The sequence below is a fragment of the Lissotriton helveticus genome, chromosome 7, assembly GCF_964261635.1.
Source record: "Lissotriton helveticus chromosome 7, aLisHel1.1, whole genome shotgun sequence".
NCBI classification, from domain to species: domain Eukaryota; kingdom Metazoa; phylum Chordata; class Amphibia; order Caudata; family Salamandridae; genus Lissotriton; species Lissotriton helveticus.
This window is the reverse complement of record NC_136068.1, coordinates 1036690280-1036708946: the sequence shown is the minus strand read 5'-3', so window position 1 is coordinate 1036708946 and position 18667 is coordinate 1036690280. Positions and strand designations below refer to the sequence as shown.

The 18667-nt window shown below is 48.2% G+C and overlaps 1 protein-coding gene across 2 annotated transcripts in view; it reads right to left on the bottom strand.

Annotated features, from left to right (window-relative positions):
* Positions 1 to 18667, bottom strand: part of LOC144769628 (guanine nucleotide-binding protein G(o) subunit alpha-like) — a 727529-nt gene that overhangs the window by 192368 nt on the left and 516494 nt on the right. For both annotated transcript variants that reach the window (XM_078653798.1, XM_078653797.1), the window contains one exon: positions 10892 to 10979. In XM_078653798.1, coding sequence (XP_078509924.1) covers positions 10892 to 10979 — 88 coding nt within the window. The remainder of the gene's footprint in view (positions 1 to 10891; positions 10980 to 18667) is intronic.

Here is an 18667-nt window from a genome sequence, read left to right as displayed (position 1 = left end):
AGATGATTTGTCTTTGTTCAAAGTGAGTCCCAGATTTTGAAACAAGTTTGTACAAGCCTGAACAGCGTCCCGCGCTGCTTCCCTGGACGGGGCTTTCAGCAACCAGTCATCCAGGTTGGGGAAGACTTGAAAATGGTTCCTTTGCAGGAATGCTGCTACTGGCGCCAGCACCTTCGTGAAGATCCTTGGGGCTGAGCGAAGACCAAAGGGTAAAACCCTGAATTGAAAGGGGCTCTTGGCTACTGTGAATCGTAGAAACCTTCTGTGTGCTGGGTGAATCGGTACATCAAAAAAGAACGCATCCACGAGATCGAGCGTGGCCATGAAATCCCCGGATTGATCAAGATGTCTTGAAGAGAGACCATCCGGAAAGACAGGGAGATGCGATAGGTGTTGAGCTCCCCGAGATCTAAAATGGGGCGCCATTTCTCCAGCGTCTTCTTTACCAGGAAGAACCTGGAGTAGAATCCTTGTCCTCTTTGGTCAGAGGGAACCGGCTCTATAGCCCCCTTCTGGAGCATCTGATGAACTTCGAGCCGCAGAAGACACAGGTGTTTCGATGGAATGGCTGCAGGGGGCTTGGGTGGTGGGATTTGCGTAAATTCCAAGGTATGGCCTTTTCGAATGATGTTGAGCACCCAACGGTCCGATGTTATCTTGGACCAATTCCGAAGGTATTTGGTTACCCTGCCTCCAACTGATGACTTCTTGGAGGAGGGAACAGTAGGAAGAGCCTAGAGGCCGCTATTGTCGCCTGGACGTATCACGTCCCTGGCGAGCCTGTTTCCCCTTGTTGTAAGGCCTGGAGTAATTGGAGGATTGGCCCTGCCTTTGTTGATAAGGCTGGCGGTATTGCTGGGATCCTGAGCCGTAGGATGAATATCGCTGTTGCTGATAGTATCCTCTGTAGTTCGTACCTCTGCCACTGGATCCTATAAAAGGAGTTTTGCGGTACTGAAGCGTATCCAAAGATCTGGCGGTCTCAGTGTCTTTTTTGATGTCTTGGAGAGTGTCGTCAATTAGCTTTCCGAATAGTGCTTCCCCATCAAAGGGAAGATCTAGGACTTTATTTTGGATCTCAGGTCGAAACCAGGTCGCCTTCAGCCACCCCTGGTGATGGAGGACTGCAGCCCCAGCCAACGAACAAAACGCCGTCGTGGCAATGTCCATGGTGCAGTCAATGATCTCCATTGAAGTCGCCTCCCCCTCTTGTAAGATCTTTTTGCCTCTGATTTCGATTCTGGAGGAAGCTGATCCAGGAACGGAGCGACATCACACCAAAGCTGGCGGTCATATCTGCCCAATATTGCCAGGGTATTGGCTGCTCACACCAGAAGACTAGCCATCAACGAGAATCTCTTCCCAGCATTGTCCAATCTCCGTCCTTCTTTGTCCGGAGGAGTTGTTAAGGGAGCAGAGGGGTTGCGGGATTTCCTCTGCGCCGCTTGCGAAATAACTGAGTCCGGTTTTGGGTGGCCCGTTAAGGCAGCTGGTCCATTGTCAGGTGCTTTGTACTTTTTATCTAGACGCAGTGGTACAGGGGCCACCGTCGCTGGGTTCTTCATAGCCTTAAGACCTTCCTCCCACAGATGTTGCACTATAGGTATGGACCTTGTCGACTTCCGATAAGGTTCCTTGAAGTCATACAAGAAACATTCCGTGGCCACCGCAGGCATAGCCAACTTGAACCTGCCAGCCGCTCTTTCCATCAGCTGATGAAAACCCCCTACGTCCGCTGGCGGGGAATCCACCGGATCCGGACATGGGGATGGAGGGTCCGGAATGATGTAGTCATCCCATTCAGTAGCTTGATCAGTTTCATGATCCGAATTACGATCCTCATCCGAGGAATCATCATGGCTGTCTGCAGGTCTGGAAGGCTCTTGCGGAATAGTTGCCTGTGGCTGAGGGGACGCCTGTACCGTACAAACAATGGTTCTGTTGGGCAAAGGATTTCTTCCAATATATATTATTCCATCAGTTTTTAACAAAACAGCAGTCACGACTTACTTATAATTAATCACACTTAAACGTAAAAATGCAAATCCAAAACGACAATTAGGGTATACAATGATTCTTTTATGAATTCAATGTCATTCATAGTAACCCTTATATTCAATATATACTTTCATAAATTGTACAAACGGCGCATCAGAACAAAGTGATAGTGATATATTAGTGCAGTGGTTCGTCATGCAGTGAGAAAATTACAGTGAAATATATACAAGTGAAAGAACAGTTGGGAAGTTAAAAAGTTGGCCAAAGCAATATTCAATTGGAATTATTCCTATGTGCCACTACTATTGGCAATTACTGCGGAATATTCCGTATTGGTCCACGGGCTTCTATATCTGTCGATATCTGTCGACGTTTCGACCCTAATGACGCCTGATTCATGGGTCACAGCGCGTCTTCTTCAGGACTGGGGGATAGGACTGATGTCGCCTTTGGGGTGCCTATGTGTGATTCGGAGCACAGTCCCAGAATTCCACCGGTTCACTGGCGGTGTACTCCTGTTCCCGTTACATCCTAGTTTGTAATTCAATGATGCAGATTTATCTTGTCTGCGTCCTCCTAGTTTGTAATTCAATGATGCAGATTTTTCTTGTCTGCGTCCTCTCATGTAATGCACTCTCTCGGCGTTGCAGCGTCCCGTTTCCTTCTTGCTCACAACTCTATCAGACTGACGTACGGGGACGCCTGAGCAGGTAATTTAGGAGCAGTCGCTGAATTTTTACCCAAATATTTGGATACTTACCAATATATGTGGTCGAGAATGAATGTGCGGAATTGTGCTGTATTTAAATTAATGTAGTAACACGCACTCAGTACGCCTTAATCGCATTACCCACTAGTCTGACAATAACGGGAGCACCGGATTAGTTTTTAGGTATATGATAGCATGTAATTATGCAGAATTCTGCTACATCAGGATATACCAAAACTAGGGTAGATACACGCGTCAAATATGCGGAAACTACATTACCCATAAACCATCATGTGAATGCAGAAAGGGTTGTGAAACTCGCGAATTAATGTAAAGCTCTTGCGAAGGTCAGCGAACAAAGTAATATGTGTAAAAAAGCAAGTCCTTACCAATGATGTTTATAAATTGAAATGCAATGATGTAAATTGTATACATGGAAAAAGATGCGAGCAAGACATTGTAGTATTTTCTTTATGTCTGTCAACAGAGGAAGGACTTATATACTTGCGAATTCAAAATGGGGTCTACTTGATAAAGGCATAACGCCGAAACGCGTCGTCTTTAGTTGTTAAGTGCACAATAAAGTTTTTATGCGCTGGACTTACATGGTGTGCCGTCTTTTCCTGGATACCAATCACAAAGGTGAACGGAAGCAGAGAATTATATATATATATATATATATATATATATATATATATATAACGATAAAAAACCCACAATGCAGCCTTCCATATGCTAGAAACGCTGAGCAATGTTGTAAGAATTTACCTTACACATAAATACAATTCCAATAAAGCGGGGAGAAAGAAAACACATTTGAAAACTGCTTTAATGCACAACAGAAATTATAATCCTGCAAAGAGGAATGAAAGAACATTGCCAGACCATAGGCTGCATTGTAGAAACATCAGTGTAGAAAGCTGAAACGCTAACCCACAGAAATACACATAATAAACTGGCACAGTGCCTTTAAGACAGTCATGACCCCTAGCTTCCCATCATGCTTCAGGGGTGACAGTTAAGTCAGTTGTTCTTTGCGGAGACCCGAAGGCCAGGGCACAAAGAGATGACATGTATATTGATCATTTGCCCGGGAGGTGGGTGGGTTGCTTATGACTTTGATGAGGATACCCCTGGAAGAGAACTAGGATTACAGGTAAGTAACTTATCCTTCTCTTCCAGGGGATCCTCATCAATAGTCATAAGCACATGAATAGAATAGCAAGCCCATGCCCTCATCCTGCGGACAAGTGACAAGTGTACAATAAAGAAACATTGTTAAAAAACATTACAAAGATTCTAATTAAGCTAGCATTGGAACAGATTCCTCAAGGAGGCTTGGCCTACTTGAGTATCTGCTCTGGAGTCAGAATCCAGACAGTAATGCCTGGTAAACGTCGGAACCGATTTCCAAGTTGAAGCCTTGCTAATCTCGACCATCAGTACATTGTGTAAGAAAGCTATTCTAACAGCCTTTCCCCTAGTAGAGTGAGCTTTAGGGGAGGCTAACAGAGGCTTGTTCGCTAATTGGTAAGCCAGTTTAATACAGGACACTATCCACCCTGAAATGGATCGTTTGGAGGCTGGAAAGCCTGTTCTAACAGAGCCGTAGTTTACAAACAATTGATCAGCCTTTCCAATGGATTTTGTTCCCTCCAAATAGAATTTCAGAACCCTCCTGAGGTCTAATGAGTGAAGAGACTTTTCTGCTGGTGTAGCAGGATTGGGGAAAAAAGAGGGGAGAGAAATTGTCTGGTTGACTTGGAAGTCAAACATCACTTGGGGTAGGAAAGAAGGGTGAGTTCTCAAAACCACCCTATTGTGATGGAGAACCGTATACGGTTCCTTAGAACAGAGGGCTTGGATTTCACTCACTCTGCGTGCTAATGTAATAGCCACGAGAAAACCTATGTAAGGTGTTGTAACGTGGCCTTATGAATGGGTTTGAAAGGCGGACCCATCAATTTTGACAAAACTAGATTCAACTCCCAAGGAGGAGAAGGAAGTCGGACAGGGGGATACACCTTCTTCAACCCCTGACCACTTGAAGTTGAAAGAAAGAAGGTTGGTTAGGTGATTTTTTATGGGCTGTAATGGCCCCCAAATAAACTTTTATGGAAGTGTATTTCAAACCAGATTTGGCCAAGTATAGCAGATCCGGCAAGATTACCTCTTCTTGCCTGCTAATCGGACTCCAACCATTACGCATACACCACAAATAAAATCTTTACCATTCAAAAGAGTAAGAGGTTCTTGTGGATGGTCTCTGACTCCCTTAAAATGTCCATGCAGTCATGAGGAAGGTTCAAATGTCCCTACTGCAGGACCTCAGGAGCCATGCTGCCAAGCTCAGCGAGGGAAGGCTGGGGTGCAGAATCTTCCCTACATTTTGGTCAGAAGATCCGGCCTGCACGGGAGTATCCTGGGCGGACAGATCAAGAGCTGTAATAGGTCCAGATACCACGATTGGCGAGGCCAGTCCGGTGCTATCAGGATCATCTTCATCCTGGATCAGATGAGCTTGGTCACCACGTTCGGGATGAGAGGAAGAGGCGGAAAGGCGTATGCTAACGTCCCGGAACAGTCTATCAAAAGAGCATTCCCTCTCGTTCCTGGTTGGTAAAATCTGGACGCGAAGGTGTGGCATTTTCTGTTTACATCGCCTGCAAAGAGGTCGATGGATGGACGACCCCATTGATGAAAAATGTCCGCCACAACCTCGTCGTTGAGCACCTAGTCTTCTTGTTCTTCGAAATGTTGACTGAGAGCATCTGCTTGCATGTTCTGTTCTCCTGACAGATGCACAGCAGTGATCAAGAGGTTCCTGGCCTGCAGCCAGTGCCAGATCGCTTGAGATTTCAGAGAGAGGGCGAGAGTGTGTTCCACCTTGTTTGTTACATGGTGGTTGTATTGTTTGTTACATGGTGGTTGTATTGTCCGTTTGTATCAGAATCGACTCTGACTGAATCGACTGATCGAATGAATGCCTTAAGGGCCAAATGAAACAGCCGCAGTTCTAACATGTTGATATGATAGGTCTGCTCCTTGCAGGTCCATCTCCCCTGAGTCTGCAGTTGACCCAGATGCGCTTCCCATCCCTGAAGAGATGCATCTGTGATCAGGGATTGTTTTGGAAGAGGTTTATGGAATGGGACTCCCTCTAGAAGATTCTTTGGCTGAGTCCACCAGAGAATAGATTTCTTCGCAGCTTGAGAGGGGAGAATTCGGTCTTCCCAATGACTCTAGGATTGGTCTAATTTGTCCTCCAGATCCAGCTGCAATGGTCTTATTCTCAATCTGGAGTTGGGTATGAGAAATATGCAAGAGGCCATCGACCCCAGTAGGGACGCCACTTGCCTTACTGATGATTGATGTACTCAAAGGATGATATTGCATTTGTTTCTCATTGATAAGTCTCTCCTCGGAAGGAAACACTTTTCCTAGGCGGGAGTCCAAGGGGAGTCCAGATAGTGGAGCGATTGAGTGGGCTGATAACCTGATATTTTCATGCTCACATGAAGGCCCAAGAGATGAAGGAGATCTAGGCAGATGTGGTAGTGGTGCTGCACCATGTGAGGAGATGATCCCTTCAACAGCCAGTCGTCCAGGTATGGATACACAAACAGGCCTTGGCGATGTAATGCTGCCGCCACCACAGCCATGCATTTCGTGAATACCCGTGGGGCAGATTTGAGGCTGAACAGTAAGACTCTGAACTGGTAATGCTTGGCGCCTACCATGAATCACAGGAACTTGCAATGTCGTGGGGCAATTGGAATGTGAAAGGACACATCTTGGAGGTCCACCGAACAAATTCAATCTCCTTTCCTTAGATGTGGAAATATTTGATGGAGCGCCAACATACGAAACTTCTCCTTTCGGATGAACTTGTTTAGAGATCGGAGATCTAGAATAGGTCTGAACTTGTTTGCTAGGTCTTTTTTCAGGACAAAGAAATATCTGGAGTAGACTCCTTTCCCCCCTCTGGGCAGGAGGGACCTCTTCTATGGCTAGTTTCTTCAGAAGGGTTAACACTTCCTGATGCAGCAGTTCCAGGTGTTGAGGACGTGACCTCACTGGAGGAATGTCTCTTGGAGGCGCGCAGAAACGTAGCACGTACCTATTGCGCAGTATACTTAGCACCCACTGATCTTTGGTGATATTGCGCCACTCTTTTATACAATTTGAAATACTTCCTCCCACTGGAGTGTGCAACGGTGCTAGAGGAAGCAGAAAATCATTGCTTGCCTTGAGTTTTAGCTGTGGAAGAGGACTGTTGTTGATGTCCTCCTCTGCCTCTCGAGGAACGACGGCCTTGGTATTGAGATTTTGTTTGTTTGTTTTGCGACCATTGAGGGGTTTGAACCCAGTTGGTAATTTTTGCTGTTATGGGGACTGTAGCGTTGTTTGAACTTCTTTTTCTTCTCAAGGCCCACAGCCTTTAGTGTATCCAACTCGGTCTTCATTCTGGCCATCTCCTCGTCAATATGCGATACAAAAAGGGAGTTACCAGAGAATGGAAGATTCAAAATACGCTATTGAGCTTTCGTTTCAAAGCTGTTAGGCGCAACCAGGAAGACCTCTGAGCACATATTCAATGTGCATCTGAGTGTGCAGCCAAAGAAGCCCCATTGCTGCTGAGCTGATAAATTGACTGGCTACCAGAGCCCCGTCTTGGAGAATCTCTGAGAAGTCTTGTTGATCCTCCTTTGGCAGCTTCTCTTTAAAATGCTCCAGCGAATCCCATAAGGACCTGTCGTAATGGCCCAGCAGGGCAGCAGCGCTAGACACCTCAAGAGAAGATGCTGCAGAGCAACAGGTCTTTCTCCACCAAGAATCCGGGGCTCTACTCTCCTTGTCTGGAGAAGCTAAGGAGGAAGAAGCCAGAGTGTGTCTTCTTTGCTGCTGCAATGATGACAGAATCCGGTGGAGGATCTGATTTCAGAAAGAGAGGATTCGATGCAACAAGTTTATACTTTTTCAGGAACCCAGCCAGAGCTGCCTTAATTGAGGATGGGGCGAGGAAGATGTCCATTACCGGTTCAAGGAGACCAGTGACTAGAGGTACTAATGGTCTAGCCGCAGACCTCTGATGGAGGGTCACGAAAATGATTGAAGTGGTGGTCTGAGGAGCCGACATGTCTATGCTCAGCTTCTGTGCTCCTCTAGCGAGGATATCGTGAAAGGTGTACATCATCGATGGGTGACACTCTTGAGGAAGGGCTATTCGTAAGGGTAAGAAAGTAGTCCCTTTTGGATGAGTGCGTCTAAGATGACGACCAAGATGGTTTTCTTCGCCTTTTGTGATGAGCATGAGTTGATCTATGCTCCGGAGATTTGCCTCAGTGATCCCTGGTCCGAGTAGTGGGGGACCCGTCCACCTCCTGCACCAGACGTTGTAGTGGGGATCCGTACAGTGGACTGGAATAGTCCGTAGGCCGATGAGCATGACCGGAGGGTTCTTTCTGCCAGTGATGGAGAGGTTGAAGCCATCTGGGCGAAAGATGAATTAAAGGAGATCGCTGTCTCCGTGGAGAGCCTCTTGGCGATGTTCTGGTCTGCTCTGGAGAATGAGCAGAAGAGCTGTGTCACGTCGAGAAAGCCTGGGGAGAGCTCATAACAGAATGAGAGGACTCTCTGCGATCTTTAAAGCGTGATCGGCGTCTTGATGAACGATACAACGTCGATGGGGAGTGTCTCAACGTCAACCGACTATGCGTCACCATCACTGGTGAATCCTTAGAGCGGAATCTTCTCCTTGACGTCGACCTCTCCTTGTGTTTCGACGTTGTATGATGTGAAGTCGAACACCTGGACCTGACCGACTTCGCCTTCGACGTTGAGCGTGCACGAGAACCCAATAAAGTACGAATCGACGGAGAAATCTTTCTCAATGTCGTGTCTTTAGGCCTTTCAGATCTCTCTCTCGACGCTGATAGTCTACTGGAAGCCAGCGGAGTCGAGATCGGAGCACTTCTTGCCATCGATGGAGACCGCCGTCTCGACGTCGAACGACGCCTAGTATGCTTGACCTTAGGTCTTGATGACGAGTCCTTCTTCATCGTTGAAGATCTAGCCCTAGACGTTGAACGTTGCCTGGATGACGGCAATGGAGGAGTAGAGTGAGTGGCCTCTTGTGACAACGAGGCACATCTCGATGTTGACCGCCGCCTGGTTGACGGCAACGGAGATGCCTGCTTCAATGCCAAATGCCGATGAACCGCTGACGCGGAGTATGTCTCGACATCGAACGTCGTTCTCCGTTGGGCGAGCACGCACCAACGGAGAATGACTCCTCAACGCCGATCGTTGCCGGGTTGACGACGGCAGAGGATCCGACGTACCTGCTGTCTTTGTCGACGACTGGTCTTCTCTCAACGCGAGCCTGCCGCGGATGGTCTCTTTGTCGATGTTTTCGTGGCCGATGAAGGTATTTTTGGCGCCGAGCCCTACGCCGATAGAGAGCAGACTGGAAGCTTACTTCTAGATGAAGATCTGGCTCTCTCTTTCCACTTCTTCATCGGAGACCCGCCTCTTGAAGGTGTTTTTCCCTGCTCAGCCAGCCCATAGAGGTGAATCCTCTCTCTGTCCTTCAGTGTTCTTTTGGACAGTGACTGGCAATCCTGGCAAGGCTTGGGAGCATGATCAGAAGGAAGGCAAAGAATACAGACAGAATGGGAGTCTGTTTTAGCCTTCTTCTTGCCACAGGAGAGGGCATATTTGACTGGAAAAATATGCCCAACTCTCTCAAAATAGTAGAAAAGTGCTTCAAAGACGTTGAAGTAAAAGGTTTTTGACAAAAAATAAGTAGTAATTTCTGAGGAAATCACAAAAACTGAGATCTGAAGTTACCAGGGTCCTGACAGAAAGAGCTGGAAAGAACAACTGACCTAACTGTCACACAAGAGGCATGATAGGAAGCTAGGGGTCATGACTGCCCTAAAGGCACGGTGCCAGTTTATTCTGTGTGTTTCTGTGGGTTCGTGTTTCAACTTTCTACACTAATGTTTCTACAACGCAGCCTATGGGCTGGCAATGTTCTTTCATTCCTCTTTGAAGGATTATGATTTCTGCTGAGCATTAAAGCAGTTTTCAAATGTGTTTTCTTCCTCCCTGCTTTATTAGAATTGTATTTATGTGCAAGGGAAATTCTTACAACATTGCTCAGCTTTTCTAGTATATGGAAGGCTGCATTGTGTTTTTTATTGTTATTTGTGGAACTGACAGGATTGGCTCGATTTTCCTCCCACTAGCAGTACCATGTCAGATCCCAGCTATGTCTGCCTGCTCTCTCACTGCAGTGTATCTGGGCCCCCAGGTGAGACACACTCACCACCATGTATCACACCCTAGTGGGAACCCTTTACAAACTCCCCTGGAAGAAATTGCCATTCTTGCTCAGCTACACTCAGCTTGTCTGCCTGTCACTATGGAATTGTGACCACCAAGGAAGGCAAGAGGTAAATCCCTGATCCTCATCAGCATGAGCTTCTCTCAGCGCACCACACAGCCAAATACTTTACCTAACTTTGGCCCTTCTCTGCCTAACGGAAAGGGTGGCACTGTAGCCTCTCTCTAGTACTACTGTCAGGTGCTTCAAGTGAGTGAGCTGATCTGCTCTGAATCTGGCAATACTGTATGGATGTGTTAGGTCAAAGGATTCAATCCTGTGCAACACTTTGCTCAGGTGATGCCCAAGATTCAAAAGTAACCTTTATGGCAAAGGGCATCAGTGTGAATAGTTTTAATAGGTATATGGTGATGGATCGCTGATGACCTCAGGAGTTCTGGGGCAGATTTTGAGTGCTACTCTTCACCTGTGATCCTCAGGGACCTACAGGGATCTCTTCAGGGCTCTCTTCTATGACCTCTACTTGTCACTGCTATGATCTTTAGCTATCTCTCGCTTCCACTTAGATCTCCATTACACTCACTACTGATTTCCGGCTCCCCTTAGGGTGACCGTGGCACTCTGCCTTCTTCTTAACTCTCCACTAATCTTCTTCTGCTATCACTAGTAACCTTTTTCCCCCTAGAGAACAGCACATGGTGTCTGACCTCTGCCAGCCATCGGTCCCATTGCCTCTGGCCCCAGTTGTAACGCTTTGCTAGGGACATCCAGGATACTCTCCTTTGACCGTAAAGCTTTCTCTTAACTAGTCAATCCAAGTGGTTCCTCCTCACCTGTGTATTTTGGAAAGTAGAACCGAAGGTGCTTCTGCGTACGTAGAATTTTCTGCTGGAAAAGGTCCATTTTATTCAGAAACAAGACCTAGGAAGCAGTAAAGAATATAAGAGGGGAATTAGGAACAGACCGTTCATTTAGACCATTGTGCTCGGACATTATGTTTACATGGGAGCCCGAACTCTGAGAAGAATTCGGAGACCTTCAGCTCTAGCACCATTTTAGTGTCATACACACACACAGCACAATATCTCTGATACTCGTCTCATTCCTTTCAGGGACCCTGGAGTGCTGAAGCCATTGTCTCTTCTCACTTGAGGCCCCAGAACTCTAAGCACCATCCGAACTCATTGCACAACACCGTAGAGCCCAGACACAACCCCCATCCTTTGCTGCAGCTCTTCAGCTAACAGCATCTACCCGATTGCTTGCTCATGATCCTGCAGCTCTGACCCACCCCTCAAACCACCTAGGGGTCCTGGACACTATTCTCCCTGCTCTCATACAGACCATGACCTAACAGCATCCACGTCACCGCTTACACCAGCCCTGCAGCTCTGAAACCACTATGAACTCTTGCGCGAGGCTCACCAGCCTGGGCATCAGTCACCTTCCCAACATGGATCCTGAAGCACGGAGCATCAGTTTAAGTTATCTATGGAGATCTGACTATGACACCAGGTCACTTCATTCACAAGTTCCATGCGCTTTGTCTAACCCTACCTCTTCACACGGAGGCATGGATGAAAACTAGTTACTTACCTGTAACTTCAGTTATCCAGTATTGGTATCTTTCATAGATTCACATGCTTAGAATCATCCCCGCCGACGAGGTGGGAGTCTCGCGGTACAATAAAACATATATATTACAGTCATAAGAACATTATACTATAGGCTACTGTGGATAGCAAAGCCAGTACATTAGGTGCAGGTGCCATGAGATTGTCTCTCTGCCTTGAGGTTGTCGTCTTCTGCCCTGTTGTCTATAAGCGGCCGCTGGGGGATTCCTATAGGACTGCTGTTGTTGTTGTTGATGGTATCCATACCGACCTTGACCGCCCAGTTGCTGGTATTTTTGGCATCCTCCGAGAAAGGAGTATGAGCCTCTGCCCCTTGCTCCTCGAAAAGGCGTTTTTCTGTACTGTAAGGTACCCAATGCCCTACCGGTATCAGTGTCCTTTTTGATTTCCTGCAATGGCTCATCTATGTGTTTGTCAAATAACAAATCTACGTCAAAGGGCATGTCCAGAATTTTCGTTTGGACCTCTGGGCAAAAGTTAGTGGATTTCAGCCAACCCTGACATCTAAGGGTCGCCGCTGCGGCAAGTTGGCGAAACCCTAAAGAAGCCATATCCATAGAGTTATTAATAATCTCAGAAGCAGTTCTTTCGCCCTCCAGAAGAATTTTCCCCGCTTGTTTCTTATCCTCAGGCAGATACTCCAGATAAGGTGAAAGGTCTGACCATAATTGTCGATCGTATCTGCCTAAAATCGCTAAACAATTCGTGGCACGAACTGTAGCGCCCGCCATGGTGGTAAAGCGGTTGCCAATGTTGTCTAGGCACCCACCATCCTTGTCTGGTGGAGCTATTATTGGGACAGAAGGATTTCGAGACTTCCTCTGAGCCGCCTGTGAGATGACGGAGTCTGGTCTAGGGTGTCCTGAGAGGCAGGCAGGAGCATCATCTGGCACCTTGTATTTCTTGTCGATCCTAGGAAGGATAGCCGGAATTGAGAAAGGAGTCTTCATTATCTTTACCCCTTCTTCCCAAATATGATCAATTATTGGAATTGAACGAATGGACTTTCTGCCTTGATCCTTAAAATCATAAAGAAAACACTCTGTCTTCTATACTGGCATTGACAGATAGAATATAGTGGCTGCCCTTTCCATGACAGCATGAAAGCCTCCTATGTCCTCAGGAGGGGAGTCAACAGCTTTGGGAACTGGCGAGGCTGGTGTTGGAATAAGATACTCATCCCACTCGTCCACAGTTGTGTGCGAGTTTGGTATTTCTCCTTCTTCAGCCACTGTGTCTCCATCAACATCCTGAAGGAATTGTGAAGGTAGGGCTACCCGAGGTTCTGAGACAGGGGTAGCCGGAGTCGCAAGCTGCACAGTTGCAGGCGCAGGGTCTCTTTCCGGGACTGTTACTGGAGGAAAACGAGCATTATAGTCTCTCAACATCGCTGTGAGGTCTTGCATTAAAGCAGCAGGCATCTGAACCATAGGTTCTTGGTGAAAAGATTCTTGGGGGCCTCTTAAAGACTCGCAGGGTTCCTCCTGAGATTTTATTCGGAGCTGAGAAGGGTCATGCGCTGGACCAAAGGGGTCTTCATCATCTGACTCCTCCAAATAGTGGCTAGGAGGTAAAGGTGAAATATGCGACACAGCCTGGTAAAATTGTCTTGAAGATGACAATTTAGAGCTTAAAACTGGCGTGATTTGTAGAGATGCAGGCCTTTTACGCTGCAGCATTGATGAAATATACATAGATGGCGAGTCTGTATCCGTTGAAATTGCCATAATCGAAGATACCGTCGACATTGAAATCAAGGAGGTCGTAGTCGGAAAAGCCATCATCGAGGTTGTCGTCGACTGTGGGCTCGTCGTCATGAGTAATATCATCGACAGTGGGCTTGGGCTCGTCGAAGGGATTTGTAACATCATCGATGGCGTACTCGTCGACGAAAGGTGCACTGTCGTCAACAGCGGTGGCATCGTCGACGGGATCGGCGTCGACGACGAAGTAGGCATCGACGTGATGGGCATCGTTGACGGCGATGAAGTTCTCGTCGACTATGGTATTTTCTTCGTCGACGCTGAAGATTCACTCACCTTCTGAGGAGATTTCATCGTCGACTGAGCCGTTTTCGACATCGACAGTGGCTCAGAAAGGGATTTTGAGGCAGTTTTCAAAGAAATCTTTACCTTTCCTCCAGATTTTACCTCAGAAGAGAAAGAGGATTTCTCTTTTTTTGAGGAAGAGTGACCAGTCTCAGAGTGAGATTTCTTCAGGGTCTTACTCTGTCTCTCAGGCCGATCTCCAGATCTATCCCCCTTCTTGGCCAGAGGGGTGGACGCCTGAGGACTCACACTGCCTTCATCACCAGATACCACCTCAGATGAAGCCTTCAACTTCTCCAGCCAAACCAAAACACTTCCCTCTCTGTCCTTCAAGGTATTGGCTGGAAAGGTTCTACAGATCCTGCAATCCTTGACCTTGTAGGCTGGGTAAAGGCAATACATACATTCTTTATGTGGATCCTCAAAGTGCAGTCTTTCTTCCCACATGAAGAACAAGGTAAGAACAAGCTTTTCTTTGAAGAATCAGACATATTTTCTCTTCAAGAAGTGAAAGTAAGGAAAAAACTGAGCAGAGCTCAGGGAAACTCCCTTTCACACGAGGTGCAGAAGAAAATCTGAGGGTTTGCCTCTCTGTGGGGAAGGTTCTAAGAGGGTGCTGCTACCTGATTGGCTGGGTTCCAAGTTTGGTTCTTTTGGCAAAAGGACTAAGATAGGCTAATGTAGTGACTTTGCTATCCACAGTAGCCTATAGTATAATGTTATTATGACTGTTATATATATGTTTTATTGTACCGCGAGACTCCCACCTCGTCGGCGGGGATGATTCTAAGCATGTGAATTTATGAAAGATACCCCAATACTGGATAACTACTATTGCTCATATCACACATCAGAAGGATGGTGTAGTATCGGAATATCACATTTCATACTACAAAAATATCATAGCAAAAATATCACTCACAAAAACATTGTGAAGTTAAGAATAGATGATAGATTATATCAAAAAAAGTATAAAGAAAGATTATATGTAAATAGAGCCGGTGTTTCACCTAATGTGGACAACTTCCCATGACAAAAAGTTTGGACTATTCCAAGAAAGACCGCGAAGATGGCTAATATCAGTCATGAAAAGCATACCACTTTTCTTAACATTCTGGGGCGTGTAGTTTTGTATTTCTACTGGTACAACAGAACTACAAATACCATAAGGCAGAATATAAAGAAATAAATGGGTACGTTTCAATGTTTGTACGAGGGCTTCAAGAGGGTGGAGTGATGGCCCTGGATCAGTGATGGGAATTATTTGCATTTCCCACTGGGGATAAACACATTCAGGGCCCCTTCTCCAAACTGATATATAGAAGTGGGCAAACCCCTGAAACTACTCAAATGAAAACTCCTGCATGCTTGAAAAGAGCTTAGAAGCATGCCTTTATCTGATGGGCTCTTGTGGCATTGATTCAGCTGTGGACTCTTTAAAGAACTTGACTTCTGTCACTAGTGTGAGAAGCGGCTTGGTGAAAACATACGCATGCACTAAACCATGGGTACTCATAGTACGGCCTGTGGCCCTCCAGAGGCCCGGCAAGCCTTCCTTATTTATTTGAAAAGTTTTATATAGAGCTGGCTGGCAGCCCGCGGACCTTGCAGATATTGTACCTGTGTTTTTTGTTTTTAAGAGTGTCAGCAAACACCGCCGCAGCAGCGCGGACTCCAAGAGACTCTGCTCTGTGGGGGCCGGGCAATTCCAGTGATAGTCACAGTGGAGCTGCAGGGGCACGAAGAAGAGGCGAAACACAACAAAGCCTCATTAACAAGTAAATGGTCTTTTAAAGACCTGTGAAGTACTGGGTTGCGGCTGTGTGTGTGCCCCCAGGAAGCTGTCTCAGCCCAGGCTGACACACACGCAGGGTGAGGTAACAGAGGACAGCAGGGAGGCAGACAGAGGGAGGTCGAGGGAGGGAGGCAGAGGGAGGAAGACAAGACAGACAGAGAGAGACAGAGAGAGAGAGAGGGAGACAGAGAGAGGGAGAGCGAGAGAGGGAGACAGAGAGAGAGCGAGAGAGGAAGACAGAGGGAGACAGAGAGGGAGGAAGACAGAGGGAGGGAGACAGAGGGAAGGAGACAGAGGGAAACAGAAAGGGAGACAGAAGGCGACAGACAGGGGGAGACAAAGGGAGGAGGCAGACAGAGGGAGGAGACATACAGAGGGAGGAGTGAGACAGAGGGAAGAGACATACAGAGGGAGGAGTGAGAGAGGGAGGAGGGAGACAGGGGGAAGGAGTCAGAGGGAGGAGAGGGAAACAGACAGCGGGAGACAGAGAGAAAGGGTGGGAGACAGAGAGAGAGGGAGACAGGCAGAGGGAGGGAGACAGTCAGAGGGAGGGAGACAGAGGGAGGTCGACAGAGGAAGAGAGAGGGAGACAGAGTGAGTGAGACAGAGGGAAGGGGAGAGAGAGATAGAGAGATGGAGGGAGACAGAGCGAGGGAGAGAGACAGACAGACAGGGATAGACAGTGACAGACAGGACAGATAGAGGCAGGGACAGGGGCAGACAGAGGCAGAGAGGGAGACAGGGACAGAGACACAGGGACAGACACAGATAGAGGCAGAGACAGGCAGAGGCAGAGAGAGAGGGAGGGGTAGGGAGACAGGGGGAGGGAGACAGAGGGAGACTGAGGGATATGGAGAGAGGGAGACAGAAGGATACAGAGAGAGGGGGACAGACAGAGGGAGGCAGAGAGAGAGACAGAGGGAGGGAGTTAGGGGGAGGCAGTGGGAGACAGAGGGAGAGGGAGACAGAGGGAGGGAGTCAGAGGGAGGGAGAGGGAGCCAGAGAGAGGGAAACAGAGAGAGGGAGACAGAAGGAGAGAGAGGGGGAGACAGCGAGAGAGGGAGAGAGAGAGACAGAGAGAAAGAGAGACAGAGAGAAAGAGAGACAGAGGGAGACCGAACAGAGGGAGGGAGACAGACAGAGGGAGGGAGACAGAGGGAGGGAGACAGAGGGAGGGAGACAGACAGAGGGAGGGAGACAGACAGAGGGAGGGAGACAGACAGAGGGAGGGAGACAGACAGAGGGAGGGAGACAGACCGACAGAGGGAGACAGACCGACAGAGGGAGACAGACAGACAGAGGGAGACAGACAGAGGGAGGGAGACAGAGAGAGGAGGGAGACAGAGAGAGGAGGGAGACAGAGGGAGGAGGGAGACAGAGTGAGGAGGGAAACAGAGGGAGGAGGGAGACAGATGGAGGTTGAGAGACGAAGGGAGAGGGAGGGAGACAGACAGAGGGAGGAGGGAGACAGAGTGAGTGAGACAGAGGGAGGTAGAGAGACAGAGTGAGTGAGGGAGAGGGAGGGAGGGAGGAAGAGAGGGAGGGAGACAATGAGAATGAGAGAGAGAGAGAGAGATGTGTGTATTCCGGGTCTGGTGGCTCAGTGAACGAAGGCGTCCGCTGCAGTGCCTGTGTTCAACCTCATGGTCACAGGTTTTTTTTTGCTCAAGCCCCGCCCCCTCCCCCACAGACCCCGCCCCCACCGGTGCGGCCCTCGGCCAAAAACCACACTGTAAATTTGGCCACCGAGATAAAGTATGTGAGTACCCATGCACTAAACTGTCATTCGTTGGTCTCACTCACCCGACGCCATCTTAAAACAGGTAGTTATTTAAAATAAATATGCTGAGATGCCGGGCTGAAAACTAAGACGGGCAAATCTGAGATGTCTGGTCACTCTATGAACGCAGGCGCAGCACGTAAGAGGATCAGTACTTAGGCTCTAGAGTCTAGACACTCATGATTTGACCACTCTCAAAGGGGAGAGAGGGGAAGGTGTGTGCTGGTAGTACTCGTAGGTCATTCTTTCTGCACAAAGAATGTGGCTCTGTGCAACACGCTCATCCCTCATAGGATGCCCTGGAGCTTTGACACCATTCTAAGCCGGTGCGTAGGCCCCCGAGGCATAAACCCACGCCGGTCCTTTTGCACGTGAATCTCGAGTTTCTCGCAGTTATGAGTTCACGTACGAGGTTGGTAAAACTTCGGCCACCATTCTGAGCACCGTTCACAAAGCCTTGCAGCTTTGACTACATTTTAATCCACACAGGGTTTCTCGGAGCACCGAAACCATTCTCAGTCCTCGTTCGGGGTCCCAGCGCTGACACTTCGCACCAGCTATGGAGCTACAGGTACCATTCAAGCCCTTCACGCAGGGCATGCATGCTCTGTTGCATCCCTACTCTTCCCTATGGGCCTTGAGCCCTCGGCGCCATTCCAACTCTTTGTTTTGACGTCCTTTGTCCTTGAGTGCGACCCCGGAGGCCTGGCACCATCAAGGCGCTACCACGAACCCCGGGCGCTCAGACATCACGCACACTCCCCGTAAACGCTGCGTAGGCCGCGTGCGCACCCGCGCATCGCCCACGTGGGATGGTGTCTGAGCAGAGGACACTGGGCAGATGTCGTCGCTTAATCATCTCGTTAGAAAAGATAATGAGCGCATTAGAGAAACACCAGCGGATTCAAATGAGAGCGTCAAGCGGAACCAGAACCGCTCCTGGGAGACAGCATCCTCCGCCATCTAATGACAAGTGACAGGTGCAATTAAGCAGGCAATTGGGAGGGGCGGGTTTCACACGAGAGCGGCCTGTCACAAGGACAGGAGACCATTAGCATATGCAAAGTCAAGACAGCCTCTGCACACATTGCCACCAACGCCGAAGCCACCAGCCACTGAACACGAGCCCGCTGCCGGAGTGTCAACAACACACCAACATCCGCTACACAGACACTGACAATAGCAGCAACATGCTCTACACTGGTGCTGGCTGTGAAAATAGAAACGTGCCCCCGCCAGCATGGACATTTTCCCCCATATACACGATTTCAATATACCGGTTTTGAATCTATACGCCGCTAGACCGGAGATTAATCTCCAATTACACGTACTGATGTTCTGCGCTCCACTTG